Raw genomic sequence first — 15,961 nt, 5'->3', positions numbered from 1 at the left:
AGAGCAGTGTCAAACTCAATCAGAGAGGGGGCCAAAGTTAAGAACTCCAAATCACGGGCCAACCAGAATGGATATTTGTTTAAAATGAGACACAGTTTGTCTTTTCAGATGTATTATCAGAAACCATTCATACAGAAATATGAATTAAACTTTTTCCAAGCCATAATAAAGGATTTAGAATAAAACTTGCGGTTCTGTTCCAAACACTTTTCCCCCGGCTATTTTTCATAAGACATTGTGAGATTTACAGTCCACATTATAGTTTCCTAACGTTATCTACATGTTGTATAAATTCGCTACTATACTATACGATGGAGAGAGGAGCTAACCACGGGGCTAAGTTAGCATGCTACTGCTGTGCTAAACATGCTGCTGCTATTTGGCTAACACACTATCAGTGTGTCTGTATGTTAGTATGTATGTTAAATAACTGGTGTTTAACTGTAGCGGTGTTGTTATTTATATTTTAGTAAGTTTTATGTTTGCTATGTGTGCTGCTGTGGAACAGTAGGCTAACCAATTTAGCTCGTTGTCTACTAACACGTACAGCATTTCTACGTCTTTGTGTTAGAATCCCTGTTGCTTGTAGCTTGAGCTTTTATGGGTCAACCATGGGCCAGTTCTGATAGATATAAAATATTTTCTTGTGGGTCGGATACAATTGTCCCACATCCGGCCCGCGGGCCTTGAGTTTGTCATGTGTGATCTAGAGCATTGTCAGCTCATCTTTTCTATGTTTTATTTCATTGTGACCACCAGAGAAGGTGAATTTCTAAAACCTTACATTCATAACTCTCATTTCTCCACCATGGGCTGCACCACACTCATTCTCGCCTTCTCCATCTCATTTGCTTCCCTCTTCAGGTCTGTCAAACAACAGTAATTTCTGGCTAACATAAACATAAACAGTCGCTTCCAGTGCACCACTGAGTGAGAGATGCAGAGAGATTTGCCTAGTTCATTTACATTCAAATGCATTTTATTTAGATTTTTATTTAAGCAAGGTTAAAAAAAAAAAAAAAAAAGATTAAAACAAATTCATCATCATTTTATCCTTTGTTGTTCTCCAGTGGTATCAGTGAACTTTCCCAGGTTCCATGGCTACTCTCACATGACGTTTGAACCCTTGAAAAACTCTTACCAGACCTTTCAAATAACTTTGGAGTTCAAGGTAAGGCATCGTGTTGTTTTTACACTTTTCATTTTTTTCATTCTGTCAATAAAAATGAAATGAAGATGTACTTTGAAACCGTTCCTCTTTGATGCAGGCAGACTTCGATGATGGCTTGCTGCTATACTGCGGAGAGAACGAACACGGTCGTGGAGACTTTACGTCTTTGGCTTTGGTTCGAGGCAAGGTTCACTACAGGTGAAGAAGACTCACACTTTGCATGTCTTTTATTTTAGAAGCAACCACCTACCAGAGCCCAAACAAGATGCATAAACTACACCTTGGTGTATTTTACTCATTGTAAGCACCGTAAAGATTTGGAGACATGTTCCAGTTCAGAATACACATACGCTATGGAACAGCATGCATAGAGGTTTGCTGTGTATTAAAGGAAGAGCTTGCTTTTGTGCTGAAATGGGTAAGATTAAGAGTTAACCTTGCTCTGTTAGAAGGTGAAAATCCACCTTTCACATTGTCCTTGAATCCGAGCAGTTAACAAACTGCATCTCAGTAACTTGATCTTTGCAATTTAATTAATCAGTTTTACAGATGCCAGCGGGAAGATTTGTTACCTGGGCCTGCTAGCTGTTTCCATCTGATTGTGTCAGAAAATAAAAAGTGGAATCCCAACAAAAGTAAAATAAAATAAGGGAAAACAGCCTTTTTTTTCCATGCCAGTAGATATAACAGGTTGATATTTGTCTATACAGGTTTAACTGTGGTACTGGGGCAGCTCAGATAGTCAGTGAGAGTCGGATTGTTGTTGGTCAGTGGCACACAGTGACTGTCTTCAGAGACGGCATGAGTGGCTGGCTCCGTATGGACAACGACACCCCCATATCTGGACGCTCACAGGTAATAGTGACATGTACATATAACTATCACACAAACTATCTTAATTGAATTAGTGCTTTAAAAGGAGGCGTCATCTATTTCTGACAATATTAGCTTCCCAGGGATCAGACTAGCTTGAAAAGTGAGCAGTGTGGTTACGGGGGAAGAAGATGACGCACGCTCTGCTCTTGCTTTTCAGGGTCAGTACTCTAAGATCACTTTCCGCTCCCCTCTGTATGTGGGTGGATCCCCGAGCGCCTACTGGCTGGTCAGGGCGACAGGGACGAATCGTGGCTTTGTTGGCTGCATTCAGAGTCTGACCATTAACAGCAAGGCGACAGACATCAGACCCTGGCCTCTGGGCAGAGCTCTGAGTGGAGCTGATATAGGTGGGAAAGCATACAGGATGCATTTGTGCAATTAATGTACATTTTTCTATGTTATACTGTAACAACATGTGATGGCAGCATTTACTGGTTTACTGGTATCTGACATTTACTGAAAAAAACAAACAAGGGTGTTAACATGAGAAAAGAAATGGTTGCCAGTTTTTTTTTTGTCACCATGACAAAAAAAAAGCAACTTTCATAACTGGGTTTCAGTCAATGTGTCACTGAAGCAGGAAGCAGAAATTGTTGGCAAATTATGCCTCACAGACAATTTGTGAAAGTTCCAAGATTTTATGAATGTGGTAAGAATACTAAATATTTGCTCTAAGTATATATCTCTAGTGTCTAAACTCAGTTACACAGTAGAAATGTTCACTTAAATAAACACTTGACATGTATTTATTTTCTAAATGTGTACATATAGATATACTCTATATGCTAAGTCTGTCCTATTGTATCAGGTGAGTGCAGCGACACGGTGTGCGACCTGGTCAGCTGTGCCAATGGTGGAGTGTGCTTTGCAAACCGTGCTGACGGCTACATCTGCCTCTGCCCACTTGGCTTCAGAGGAGCACTTTGCGAAGAGAGTGAGTCAATTGTATTTTCCTTTTTGTCGCACCTGCACAAAGAACACACACACTCACACGTCGTATTTTCAAGGAGAGTTTTGGACAGAGAATAAAATCCATTTGTGGTTTCTTCACTCGGTGGCGGTCACGCATTGCCACATGGACCTTTTAAGATAATTACTCAGCGGTTAAGAACGATATGATGAAATTGGTTAAGATGAGGATTATTATTTCTTACATGGAGAGATGGGATTGATTCATGTCAGGCACTCATAATCTTTTGATTCTTAAACCTCTTCTTCTACTTCTAAAGGCCCACATCTCTTTTTCTTTCTTCCTTCCTGCCTGTTATTTTCTCCTCTCTTCAATTCCTCAGGCTTCTCCCTGTCCTCACCACTCTTCAATGAAACCGTCTTTTCATATGCCGTCATCCCGTGGCCTCAGTCCTTTCAGAGTTATCTGTCCTTTACCGAGTTCGAGGTGACATTTCGGCCGTCGATGCCCGACGGGGTGCTGCTGTACAGTGATGACGCCGGAAGCGGAGACTTCCTGGCTATAAACCTGGTGGACAGATATGTGGAGTTCAGGTTTGACTGCGGCTCTGGAGGAGCTGTCATAAGGTGCTAGATATATCCAGCCTACTTCTATTCTGCATCCTCTTCAGTTTCCTAATGCTTTTGATTTATTCTAACTAGATGTGTCTTATATAATGATCTGTACTACAGGAGCGAGGAGCAGATCAGTCTGGACGTATGGCATGAGCTAAGAGTGTCTCGCACAGCAAAGAGTGGCATCCTGCAGGTGGACAGCCAGAGGCCAATGGAAGGAATTGCCGAGGTATTTTATTTGTAATGTATTGCTGCATAAACAAAGCACACCCAAATTTATATTAATTTTCAGGAACTCATTCTTTTATGAATGGTTCACACAATTAATCTACCTCTTTGTCTCATTTACCTTTCAGGGAGCTTTCACTCAGATCAACTGCAGCTCACCTCTCTATATTGGCGGAGTGCCAGAATATGATAAAACCAAGAGGACGGCAGGTGTTATAAAGCCCTTCACTGGAATTATTCAGAAGGTGAGTGCGGCTGCAACACCCTGCTGAACAGCCGGCCAGCACCTGGTCAAGAGAGATTAATTTCAAGTCCTATACACTTACAGACAAAGCTACAAAGTTCACATTTCCTGTTGCACAAGTCAGCAAACACAGTGTGATATGTGTGTGAGTAAAACGCCGCACAATACAGCCACAGTATCTGATGACGGTTAAAGGTGTCTTCTCTTTCTCCCTCTTTTCTTTTCACTCTCTCAGCTGATACTCAATGACCGCACCATCCCAATAACAACCGGCTCTGCTGGTGGAGTTAACGTAGCAAACTCTGCTCACCCATGTGTGGAAAGTCCCTGTGCCAACGGAGGAACCTGCAGGCCCAAGTGGGACGGGTACGAGTGTGACTGCCCTCTAGGGTATGACGGGAGGCACTGCCAGAAAGGTCAGTTGTACGCAGAGGCAATTCTAGAGTCTATTGGGGCCTTAGGCAAAAAAATATTATTCAGATACCTGACACTGACATTAGAGAATAATGTGTTATAAAACAAAAGGTAAAACTCTAGAAATTACACCATGTGTAATTCAGTAACAATACCTGCGTTTCTTAAACTAAGTAGTTAACTAAGTTAATGCCTCTGGTTGTTCAAGAACAGCTTTCATTCATATATGAGTTCCCTCCCTTTTTGGGTGTTCTTTAGTCACTGAACCTGGATCGTAAAGTTCAGTGTCTGATGAGCTCAAACATCACAAAGACTGAAGGGACTTTGTTGTTGTAGCAGAGGATTTCATGCTTTGTTGCATTATGATCAGAGAACTGTTGACATCAAATGGTATCCCATCATCATCACGGTGCCAATTAACGCAGCTTTAAAAAAAATAATTTAATTAATTTAATAATGTTGAGGCTGCTTTTGAGAACTAAATGCAAATATAAATCTGTTTTTGGCACACCTATCTTTTGTATGATAGATATAATAAACACTTACTTGAAACGTTTAATGTTTTGTGTATTTAGCACGGAACAAGATCAAGTTTGTGTGCAGCTCTTCATATGTACTTTAACCACTTGCCATTATATTTTTTCTTCTCTGGGATTTTTGTAAAATAACATGTTTGACAGCAGATTTACCTTTTAAGTCTCCTTTTGCCTTTTCTGTGTTTTAATGCCTTCATTGAACAGAGTGTGGAAATTACTGTTTGAATAGTAAGTTAAAAAACACAACCCTCTCATCCTATTAACCTCTCATTTCCCTCGAAGCCACGTAATACTTCATTCCCTTAATTTCCCCTAATCCATAGAATTAAACCAAGTCTTCTAGCTGAGCTGGTGACACTACACACACGATGATGCTGCCACCTTGTGATGATATGTAATACTTTATTTTTTTTCTCTGCCCAGCTGTGGCTGAAGCCATAGAGATCCCACAGTTTATTGGCCGAAGTTACCTGACCTATGACAACAGAGATATCCTTAAAAGGTTGGTACTGAAACGTGTTCAACTGCTGCATTTTTGCTTATTGTGATTAATTACTGCATTTATCAGATGTGTATTTTAGTTTTCTTGCATTACCTGTTCAGTACGTGGATTTGTTAAATATTTTGCAGAGTATCTGGGTCCAGGACCAACCTCTTCATGCGTTTTAAGAGCACCGCCAAGGATGGCTTGTTGCTCTGGCGAGGAGACAGTCCAATGAGACCCAACAGTGACTTCCTGTCTATGGGGCTTCAGGATGGCGCTCTAATTTTCAGGTATCTGTTAGCGTGTGTGAGTAAAACATAAAGGGTAGTATAAAAAAAGAGTAAAGGATGTTATGTAAGCTCATGAACTCACTTTCATTTAAATACGTCCTATAAAGGAACTTGTCTCGCCAAAGTAAAAGTTCTGCTTGTCAAATTGTCACCCTCCCATCTGCTTTGATGAAGAAAAAAATACTGGGATTGAGCTAGGATGAATGGAAGCAAAAAAAGAAAAGTTTAGAGCAAGAGAAGGAAGAAGATGATAGAGTGGGACACTGATCCCACCAAAGGGAATGGAGAGCTTAGCACTCAGTAGAGACAGAGCTAAAAAAAGACTTAAAGTCTGGGCTGTACCGTGACCTTGTGAAGATTTATCTGAGCCGTACCATACAAACGGGAATCTATTGCATCCGCTGTGGCTAAATTCCTCGCATTTCCATATCGCTCTAGTTATAACCTGGGCAGCGGAGCGGCGAACATTGTTGTCAACGGAACGTTTAATGACGGAAAGTGGCACAGAGTCAAGGCTGTGAGGTAAGCTCTAAAAAGTTCTGTTCATTAAGAAATCCTGTGAAATTGATGTTCACTACACATATTTTTCTGTGTATTGCTCCTACCAGTCTTAACATTGACATTAAATCTCAGTTTATGTCTTATCCATTTGGAAGCAACAGAAAAAGCTAACATACACTGATCAGCCACAACATTATAACTGATCTGACCATCTTGTGACAATGAAACTGTTGGGAATGTCATGTACCCCTCACCTAGACCAGACCAGGCACCCTCACCCTATAGCAATGACACTCCTTGATGGCAGCAGCAGTGTTGGGTATAGTTACTTTGGAAAGTAGTTAATTAGGTTACAACGTTACCATCAATTAAAAGTAATCTGTTACGTAACAGCGTCACCTATGAAAACGCACTGGAGTACTCATGCGTAACCACATCGCACATGCTGCAACTTAACCGACACAGACACACAGCCTCCTTTAAATGCACCGAGAAGTCTGCTACCAGGGTGATAGAGTGGTGCTTGGATACAAGATGTTTTTTTAAATTGGAAGTGGAATTTTTTGCTTTTCACCAACGTAGAGTGTGCATTTTACCGTTATGTCCTTTTCGCTGGCGAATTGAAAATAATGTGCGTACTTCCACGGTTCAAAAGCTGTCCTCTCTGCCATCTCGCCGGCGGTTCGAAAACACTCACTCACACACACACACCCACACACACACACAGGTAACGTAGGTCAGCAGGGCACAGACGCATCACAGCACTGCACCTCTGCTGACACATCCGCAGCTGGCACAGTACTGTCTGACACACACACACACACACGCGCACGCACACACACACACAAGCAGTTTAGGAACAACTAAAAAAAAAAAAAACACAGCACAAGGTGTTGACCTGGCCTAAGAATCAAAAACAGTAAAGTCAACGGTTATAAAACAAAAACCAAAGGTAACTTGTTCATGAGCAGCTCCTTACATTTTAACACACAATCATTTGATCCACTGTTAATAAATATAAATATTGACGACTGCGTATTTAAGGAGAGATCACTCTGCATATTGCTATATTTTCATGTTAGCTTTATTTTTATTCTTCAAGTTTATTAATTGGTTTATCGTCATCACTCATCTTTTTAGGGACGGCCAGTCAGGGAAGTTGACAGTGGATGACTATGGAGCAAAGACAGGCAGATCGCCTGGCATGATGAGACAACTCAATGTCAATGGACCCTTATATGTTGGTAGGTGGGACTCAGAAATTATGAGAAGTCTGGTTTTATGTATTTACGATACGATATGATACGATACGATATGATACGATACGATAATCCTTGGTTTATCCCGCAGTGGGGAAAGGACAGTTTAAAGGGCAGTGCACAAAAGAGATAAAAGAAAGTAAACCTTAAATAAGTACAAAAAAATAGGACATTAAATACATTAGAGGTTATACGTATATGTTCTACTGGTAGCAGACTTGGTTGTAAAGCCTCACAGCAGCAGGAAGGAAGGATCTGCGGTAATGCTCCTTCACACAGTCGGCTGCTGAAGGCGCTGCACAGTGCTGTTATATCGCGATGAAGGGCTTTGCAAGCATCATCCTCTGATCACCCACCACCTCCACAGGCTCAAGAGAGCAGCCCCTTTATCACCAGTCCATCATCAGTGTTTAGTCTCTCTCATCTGCCACTGAGATGCTGCCACTGCAGCACTCCAGTTTTTAAATTTTTTTCCAGTTGTTGTGGTAAAGCATGTTGTGACCTTTGTGTCTGAAAAGCCCTACAAAAATAAATGTACTTACTTACATTAAGCACTAATATCAGACAATAATTTTAATATCTGCATGTCAGTGTTCTCCCCCTCTTATGTCTGCTTTCTCTACTCTTCACCTGAAGGGGGCATGAAAGAGATTGCTCTTCACACAAACAGACAGTACATCGGAGGCTTGGTGGGCTGCGTGTCCCACTTCACACTCTCCACTGACTACCACTTAGCGCTGGTGGAGGACGCCACAGACGGCAAGAATATCAACACCTGCTCCAACTAGAGAATGTCTCCAGCTCCCGAAGGTCCATTTTTTTTTTTTTGCACTATTTAATTCTGGACCGTCTGATTTGTCATCTTGAAACTGACTTGCCTGAACCAAATCAGTAAAAACATGCTAAATGTATCAATTCAGACTTGACGTGGTTTAAACTCAAACTGGAAAAAGAGCAACGATGTTGTCAGTTTGAGTCGCAAGAGTGATTTTAAGTTGTTCTGGTATGCAGAGGGTTCAAACCAACCCGTAAGGTTTATTTTGATGGAACAGATTTGACCCACGGCTACAGCAGAAATGACCACACGTCATCAGAAGATGCTCTGAGAGAAAAAGCTTAGCATTACGGGCAATAAGGGTCTATGAAAAACCTTTTGAAGGACTTTTTTTTTTTTTCGTGGGATGATTCCAATTGTATCTTTATTTTTTCTATTCCAAATCCTTCTTTGATTGCTGGAAGAACCAAGTGATCCAGGGGATCAAGATTCATCACGGACATGACCTAGAGCAGCTAGCAGAGATAAACTTCTTTTTTAGAGGATTTTGATTAAGGCCCTAGAGGATTTCTGTCGTTTTTGTTGTTGTGGCATTTGTATTCTTGTTCGTGATGTATTATCAGTCTGTAGACTAAATTTTCTAAAGTCTGATGTCAGTTTTTTTTGTAAAGGTTTGTAGTTCTGGAGGGTAACGACGCCAGCTGCACAAAACAGCTTTTTCTTTTTTTTCTCTTTTTTTTTTTTTTACCGTCTTGTGTTAGTTTACTTGCTCCCTAATATCAGATACTAGTCACATGAGAGAAAAGTCGACACGGTGAAGCAGCTGGAATCCTCGAGAAACTATGCATGACAGTCTGTTGCTGTCATCTGACCCAAACCACAGTGGACTTCGGCCTTTAAGTTCAGTTGCTTTGAATCTTTTGTTTTCACACCAGAAACAGACAGACCTTTCATGTCACACGGTCGTCAGTATGCCTCAGTACATATATTACTTTTTCATGCCCTGAGTTTTACATCAGTTCTGGCATGCTGCAAATGTTTCATCTGCATTTTCTGAAATGTTTCCATTGTGATTTAATTGTGTTGGCAACCCCCAAACATCCTGATAAGACCATTTGCCAATGAGAGCTATTCTCTGGCTTCACCTAACATTCACTTGAATTCATAGATGTGAATAGAAATGGTGTCCACTGACTTCCATCACAGGATAATTACATGGTTTGCCATATATTGTATAAAACGTAGTACCAGCTGAATGAATTTGAAAATTAAGTACGTAACCTTAGATTGTAGGAAAATGGTGATGTGTCTGTGATAACGTCGTATGTGTCTGGAGGCATCTAGGTTTGTGCGTAGACCTGACCTGTGCGGAGTATGCACACAAAACATTACATCTACTCAAGCCTTAATATTCCCCCAAATAAATATTCATAATGAGCAATTTGCCACCATTTGTTACACGATGAATGATTGATTGAGAGCATTTAGTGAAATATATTTGACAGCCTTGCAGTCTCTTCCCATTGCGATGTGATGAAGTGCATCCAGTGAGCTGAATGATGTAAAACCTGCTTTGCAAAAGTCTGCTGTCTGCATCTGTAATTGGTACAGTGTGGCCTGTTATAAACTACACTCTGCAAATAAATGCTAACCAAACACTCTGCTGGTTAAATAACTTGCTGGCCAAAATGTTTGTCATGGTTCATTATGAATGATACATCTCTTTACATTTTATTTTGGGAATTCACGTAAAAAAATATGCCCTTCGTACTCAGGCCATTGTTGTACTTATTTGACCCCAGTCAGACTGTGTGTATCCTTCATATGAATTAACTTAATTTATTTATCATTCATTGTGTCATACCTGTATTCATGCTGAACCTGGAGGAGCATACAAAACTCCATGGATTCGCACAAACCTTGAGCAGCTTCAGTGCTACTTGAACAGTAGTGCTGATTTCCAAAGACAAACACGATGGATCCAAAAAAAAAGAAAAGAAAAAACAACACAGATCAGAAATACTGCTTCTGGAGAAATCAGAGTAAATAATAATTAAATTAAATAATCCATATTCCCTCCCTTTTCAACCTTTTTACACAAACTTAGCAACTTTAAATGCATTCGATTTAAATGATCATTCCAGATTTTGATCATTAATGTATGAAAATTCATATTATCATATTATTTCAGAATTTGTTTGTTTTTTAGGTTTCCATAGATCTCTTGAAATCAGAATAATAAGTCCAGGGGAAGAACAACTAGCGCTCTGTTCCGCAGCGTAAGTTTTTAGTTTCAGTCAAAAACACATTTTCAACAACAACGACATGCTATTTCTGCCTCATATGTTCAAACAGGGCAGACAGCACTCTGTCACCTGCTATCTGATGGTTGTTTCATACCCAAAGAAGTATGTAGGGTACAAAACAACTATAGATGATTGTTGGCAAAACACGATACACAATGTTTGCCCGCATGCCTATAGTGAAACGTTCAAAGCATGCAACAAAAAACTGTGAAAATTGCATACAGCAGTTCTGAATCCATTAAAACCGAATTGTAAAATTTCAAATTACAGCTACTGCAGAAATGCCGTACAGAGGAGCGGAGTGGTCTGCTCCACACAAAGCTTTTATTGTGTTTTTTTAAATCGTGCCATTATTGCTCTTTCAGGAGGTCTTTTCAATCACATGCGAGGCTGCAAGGTTTGACAGAACATTTCACAACATTTTGTGACTTCCATGTGACTTCATCATTGTTCATTTGTACTTTTGAAAAGGGGACAGTTTGTAAGTCGCACATTCGACCACATCATGTCTTGGCAAACAGTCTATTATTGGTACGCTGATCAGCCAAAACATTAAAAGCACTGACACGAGATGTAAATAACATCTTCTTATGATAATGCAATGGTCTGCTGGGACATGTACCACCTATCTAGACCAGATCAGGCACCCTCAAACCGTAGCAACGACACTCCTTGATGGCAGCAGCCATCCCCAGCAGGAAGCAGCCTGACACAGGAACACACACAAAAATGGTTAAGGAACAACTCAAAAAACATGAAAAACAGCACAAGTTGTTGACCTGGCCTCCAAATTCACTAGATCCCAAACTGATCAAGTATCTGTGGGATGCACTGGAACAAGCCTGATCCACAGAGGCCCCTCCCCTCAACCCATAGGACCCAAAGGCCCCCACTAACAACATCCATTGTCAGACACCACAGGGCCCATGTCCATTCTCTGATGAGTCACAACTGTTTTGGAGGCACAAGACGACCTAGACCTAGACATTATTAGACAGGTGGTTATAATGTTATGCCTAAACGGTGAATTTCGTCTGTATTTCTTTTTTGGTTTGCTATACCTGAAGGTTAGAGGACCCTGAAGGCAGAAGAACTTAGGTATGGTGTTTGTGGAAAATTGTTAACATGTGTTTTCCTCTTCTTTTGATTAGCTCTTTGTGCCATGGACTATTGAAACCAAAATCTGGGCTCCTGATCAATATTCATTTATGATTTGACGTACAGATGGACATTAGCTTACATAAATTCAGCGCACGGCTCCATCATATTAATGCAACTCTGTCTCTGATTGAAATGATCAGTGTGATGTAAGCTGCTATTAGCTGACCTTCATCAAGATTCCCTGTTATGCAGCAACGTTACCACGTCTTGCCATCTCATTGCGATCAGATGACATATGATTCAACCGATGACCGAATGGAACTTTATATTGAATTTTATTGCATTGTTTTGTCGCCATCATTCTGTCCTGGCGTGCAGGCACACGCAATGGCACGTTTACACAGACGAGTGCCCGCTTTCCCTCCCGCTGCGAGTCCAATATTTCCAGCACGCCACTCCGGCACAGTGTTTCTCTATGCCTGCAACCAGACTTCCATAAAATCCACACTCAGATGAACTGAGAGCAGCGGTAGGTGATCAGGTAGAAAATCTAGCAGCTTCATTTAGATGAAACCACTTAGTCATATTGAGGTCACCCACATCTTATCACAGTTTGAGGTTAAAGGTAACCAGGGTCAATTTACTGTGGAAAACAATAAAGAATGGTAAGTGATGGGTTATATTTGGGTTTATCTGCTCAATACCCCTCTTTATTTATTAATGCTGTTATCAAAACTGTTACCTAACCCAAATCCATTTTCTCAATCAGACTTGAATAACATACCAAATCATATCACATGCCACAGAAACATTATAACGTGTGTATTTAGACATACACATCGTACAGGCCACAAAGAACCCATTTTACATTCACTGCAAACATCATAACAGGAATTTGCGTCTTTTACTGTCTCTTATGTCACTGTGCAGAGTTGTTGCTCTGACTCAGAGTGCCTTAAGGTTTAAATCAAGGAGATGGATGGAAAAATAACAGGAAAAGTCATTTGACCTTTGGGCACAGTTCAGTTCAACTGTGTTAACTAACAAGATGATGTTCTTTTCTGTTCATATTCACAATGTTCCCTCACCTAACACAACATACCGTATGCAGGAAAGAACCTTATTTAGTCCTGACAAATGGTTTGTGTCAGTGTTTTGCACTGATTTGTATCACAGAGCACACTGGTACATATAAATCACTACTATCATTCTTCCGTGTTTCTTTCCGCTTTTTCGCTTCTCCAAAACCAGATTTCAAAAATACAAGGAGTAAAATGGAGAGTTACAAAAGCACTGTGACAATGCATGGGAAATTAATTAGTTAGTGTGCACACCATCAATGATTTAATAATCATTTGGAACAAAACATTCATTCAACGGGGCAAGAAGTAAGTCCGCCGAAAAGATTGCTATAATGCTTCTAAAAATGTCATTCTCAATTATATATCCCGTGATGAATGATGAAAGAGTGGAGTCCATCTGCCCCGGTGAAAATGTAAATTTAAACAGATGAAAGCCTGAAAGTCAGATGAAACATGTCGTGGAATGGAGGCTTTCTCAGGTAAGTGTTATACTCACGGCACTGCAGCTCTGTTTGGAGTCACCCCGCTTATTCTTCCTCATGCAAAATGAATGCTCTTTATTCCTGTATTATAATTCAAGTATTCCTTTTTTTTTTCTTTTTTTTTTTTTTAGAAACAAAAGATTAAACAAGATTTAAGTTCACATGGAGGGATACAATGACTTTTGTTATGACCCAATCAGAAATACAAATGAGACACTAATCCTTTAAGCACAAAGATTAAACAATGGCACGAATGTTTTATGTTTTATTTTTCGTACTAAATAAGTAGATGTTTAAGACATTAATATTACTAGAAAAATGAGTGAATGATGTTTGTCAGAAGAATGGCTTATGTCATGTTCATCTGACAGCTTATCATCACATACATCTTTCAATGCAAAATTGACAATGATTATTGTATGCCTCCACAGTAACGCTGCTCTTTAACGCGACTTAACTGAGTCTCCTCAAGCTCATTAGTATTTCATGCATCCCTTCAACAGAATGAATTACACAGCTCAGCCTGATCACTCAACAGCAGCATTACGTTTTGACACGGCGTGTTATCCATACTCTGGCTGCTAGGCCGCTAATTTGCTTGAATTTGTATTTCGCAGAAACTTGAATATTTCACAAGTCCTAACAGATCATTTCCAGGTGTATGTGAAAATGTGATTTGGTTTCTGACTTTTAGACACTACTGTTTTAAGTTCTTCTGTTGTGGACGAACAACGGCCTTTGTTCCGCCCTGAAGTGCTTAAATGTGTCATCCTCTTCTCAGGAAATCACGAGAGCATTCATGAGAAAAGCATATTTCACGGTAAGAGAAGCGAGAGAAAATTAAAATGTTTTGGCTGTGTGACTCAGCAGCAAAAGAAAACATCATCTCTTGACTCAAGAAGCAGCTTGTGTCGCACTCATAGTTTTGCTTGCAGTGAGTCGGCCCGTCGTTCATTCAGCCTCATGGAGCTCTTGCTGCCTGGTTTGTTCATGCTTCAGCTGCTCTGTTTTGTTAATGGCTATCCCAATGGTGCTCCCACTGGTGCCTGTGAAGATATGATGCCTCGCCACCTTGGGGTGTTGCCTCAGTCTTCGCCAGCACCCTACGTTCTTCTCAGCAACGCCAGGACGTTTCAGCCGGGGGTGCCCGTCACAGGTACTTTTTACAGCTAAACAACCATGTAACCTTAAACATAGTCAGAACTAAAACGTTAAAATTGAAATGGGAGCAATGGTTTTACATGTTTACCCTCGTTTGTTGAAGACTTGTGCTTTGCAAGTTTAATTGTAGCCTCAATACAATACATTTTATTCATCAGTGTAATGTATGTACATCATCATCTAGTTTTAATGCCATATTTTGTATGTAATAGGATTTTTTTTGTGTGTCATTATGCATAAAATATTGTGTTCCTATGTTAAGAACTGCTGTTCTGCCGTGTTTTCCTGCAGTCACCATAACCGGACCAGAATACCGAGGCGTCCTTCTGGAAGCTCGGACAGGTGGCAGCACCAACGCTCTTGGGAGCTGGCAGTTCCCTCCTCCTGACACAAAGTTCCTTGAGGTACATTTATCACCTGAGCCGCTGACATTTGTTTGACTGTGCCAGGAAGGGATGTGACGTGCATGTTGAGGAGCCGACTTTCAGAACAGCTGCAAATTTTACTCGTAATGCTCCTGCCAGAACATACGATGGAGAAATCTCAGCAAATCCTTCAAATTAAGTGACAAATTATATATATAGTGCTACAAGTGTTTTGACAAGTGTGGATTAGTTTTTTTTAATTATTATTCACAGTGCACAGGGAATCCCCAAGGTGCCGTGACACACTCCAACACCAACGTGAAGGGAAACACCACCGTGTACAGCTGGATACCATCCGACTCTGCGAGCCCCGTCTACTTCATGTAAACATCCTAAACATTCTTCCGTGCATCCAACCTGAGCTCAATTATTTTTTCTCCTCAAACCCGATCTTCTATATTCATCCATCTCAGAAAAGTCATTTCAGTTTATCTCTGTGGTTTTTCAGGGCCACAGTGGCTCAGCAGCGCGCAGTCTTCTGGATTAACGTGAGGTCCACCACTCTGAGCAGAGGTAGGTACAGCGGGGCGACAAATCAAAATAAACATGAAGAGACAAATGATTTGTGAAAGTTTGTCCTTATCTTCTGCCTCTCAGGGAAACCAGCTGGTCTTGGTTTGGCTTCAGGCGCCAGGGCTGGAATGGCTGATGAAAAACCTCTGCTTCTCCTTGTGATGGGTTTTCTGATTTTACAGATGCTGGTTTGAACAGAATATATTAACTTGGGTCTGTTTGGCTTTGACTGTTGTTGCATTACATATACCATGAAGGCAGTTTTACTGTATGCTTTTAAGTGACGTACGGCACAATGTAACATCCCATTGAATTTCACCCTTTTTAAATATATTCATCTTTAACCGTGCCGCACAAAAATGCATATATAGTCTGAGGGCCTCATAAAACTGCAGAACATAGATATAAAAGATAAATGTACCTGAAATGAAAATCTGACTCATCCTCAGCTATTATGGTGTGAGCTCTGTCGTATTTAATATAAATATGTAAATGTATGTTGGCACTTCGGCAAAATGCATTAAAACCTAAGGTGTGACTATAAAAAGCTGTGGTCATGGTGATTCAATTCAACTCCTATTGTATTACG

At 40.5% G+C, this 15,961-nt stretch overlaps 2 protein-coding genes across 3 annotated transcripts in view; both read left to right on the top strand.

Annotated features, from left to right (window-relative positions):
• The window catches only part of egflam (EGF-like, fibronectin type III and laminin G domains), a gene marked incomplete at its 5' end in the record, with an annotated part of 29,737 nt that extends 19,671 nt beyond the window's left edge, over positions 1-10,066 (top strand). For both annotated transcript variants that reach the window (XM_084552227.1, XM_084552226.1), the window contains 15 exons: positions 1,071-1,171; positions 1,269-1,369; positions 1,882-2,026; positions 2,205-2,394; positions 2,856-2,981; positions 3,340-3,583; positions 3,689-3,800; positions 3,928-4,044; positions 4,279-4,459; positions 5,198-5,221; positions 5,417-5,495; positions 5,624-5,767; positions 6,206-6,289; positions 7,409-7,512; positions 8,164-10,066. In XM_084552227.1, the coding sequence (XP_084408353.1) occupies positions 1,071-1,171; positions 1,269-1,369; positions 1,882-2,026; positions 2,205-2,394; positions 2,856-2,981; positions 3,340-3,583; positions 3,689-3,800; positions 3,928-4,044; positions 4,279-4,459; positions 5,198-5,221; positions 5,417-5,495; positions 5,624-5,767; positions 6,206-6,289; positions 7,409-7,512; positions 8,164-8,315 (1,904 nt within the window). In that variant the 3' untranslated portion in view covers positions 8,316-10,066. The remainder of the gene's footprint in view (positions 1-1,070; positions 1,172-1,268; positions 1,370-1,881; positions 2,027-2,204; positions 2,395-2,855; positions 2,982-3,339; positions 3,584-3,688; positions 3,801-3,927; positions 4,045-4,278; positions 4,460-5,197; positions 5,222-5,416; positions 5,496-5,623; positions 5,768-6,205; positions 6,290-7,408; positions 7,513-8,163) is intronic.
• Positions 10,067-13,442: 3,376 nt separating this feature from the next.
• Positions 13,443-15,961, top strand: LOC311493584 (putative defense protein Hdd11). The gene is made up of 5 exons (XM_084552317.1): positions 13,443-14,429; positions 14,726-14,838; positions 15,073-15,182; positions 15,308-15,372; positions 15,457-15,961. The coding sequence occupies exons 1-5, from the start codon at positions 14,237-14,239 to the stop codon at positions 15,564-15,566; spliced, it is 591 nt and encodes a 196-aa protein (XP_084408443.1). The 5' UTR covers positions 13,443-14,236; the 3' UTR covers positions 15,567-15,961.

The sequence above is a fragment of the Chelon labrosus genome, assembly GCF_963514085.1.
Source record: "Chelon labrosus genome assembly, chromosome: 9".
Taxonomy (NCBI): Eukaryota; Metazoa; Chordata; class Actinopteri; order Mugiliformes; family Mugilidae; genus Chelon; species Chelon labrosus.
Note: the sequence above shows the minus strand (reverse complement) of the source record. Positions and strands in the feature narration are given on the sequence as shown.

Excerpts from the sequence above, each read along its gene's own strand:
- LOC311493584 (XM_084552317.1), top strand. The coding sequence starts at position 14,237 with ATGGAGCTCTTGCTGCCTGGTTTGTTCATGCTTCAGCTGCTCTGTTTT. Across the intron at positions 14,430-14,725 it reads GCCGGGGGTGCCCGTCACAG|TCACCATAACCGGACCAGAA; the intron begins GTACTTTTTACA and ends GTTTTCCTGCAG. Across the intron at positions 15,183-15,307 it reads GCGAGCCCCGTCTACTTCAT|GGCCACAGTGGCTCAGCAGC; the intron begins GTAAACATCCTA and ends GTGGTTTTTCAG.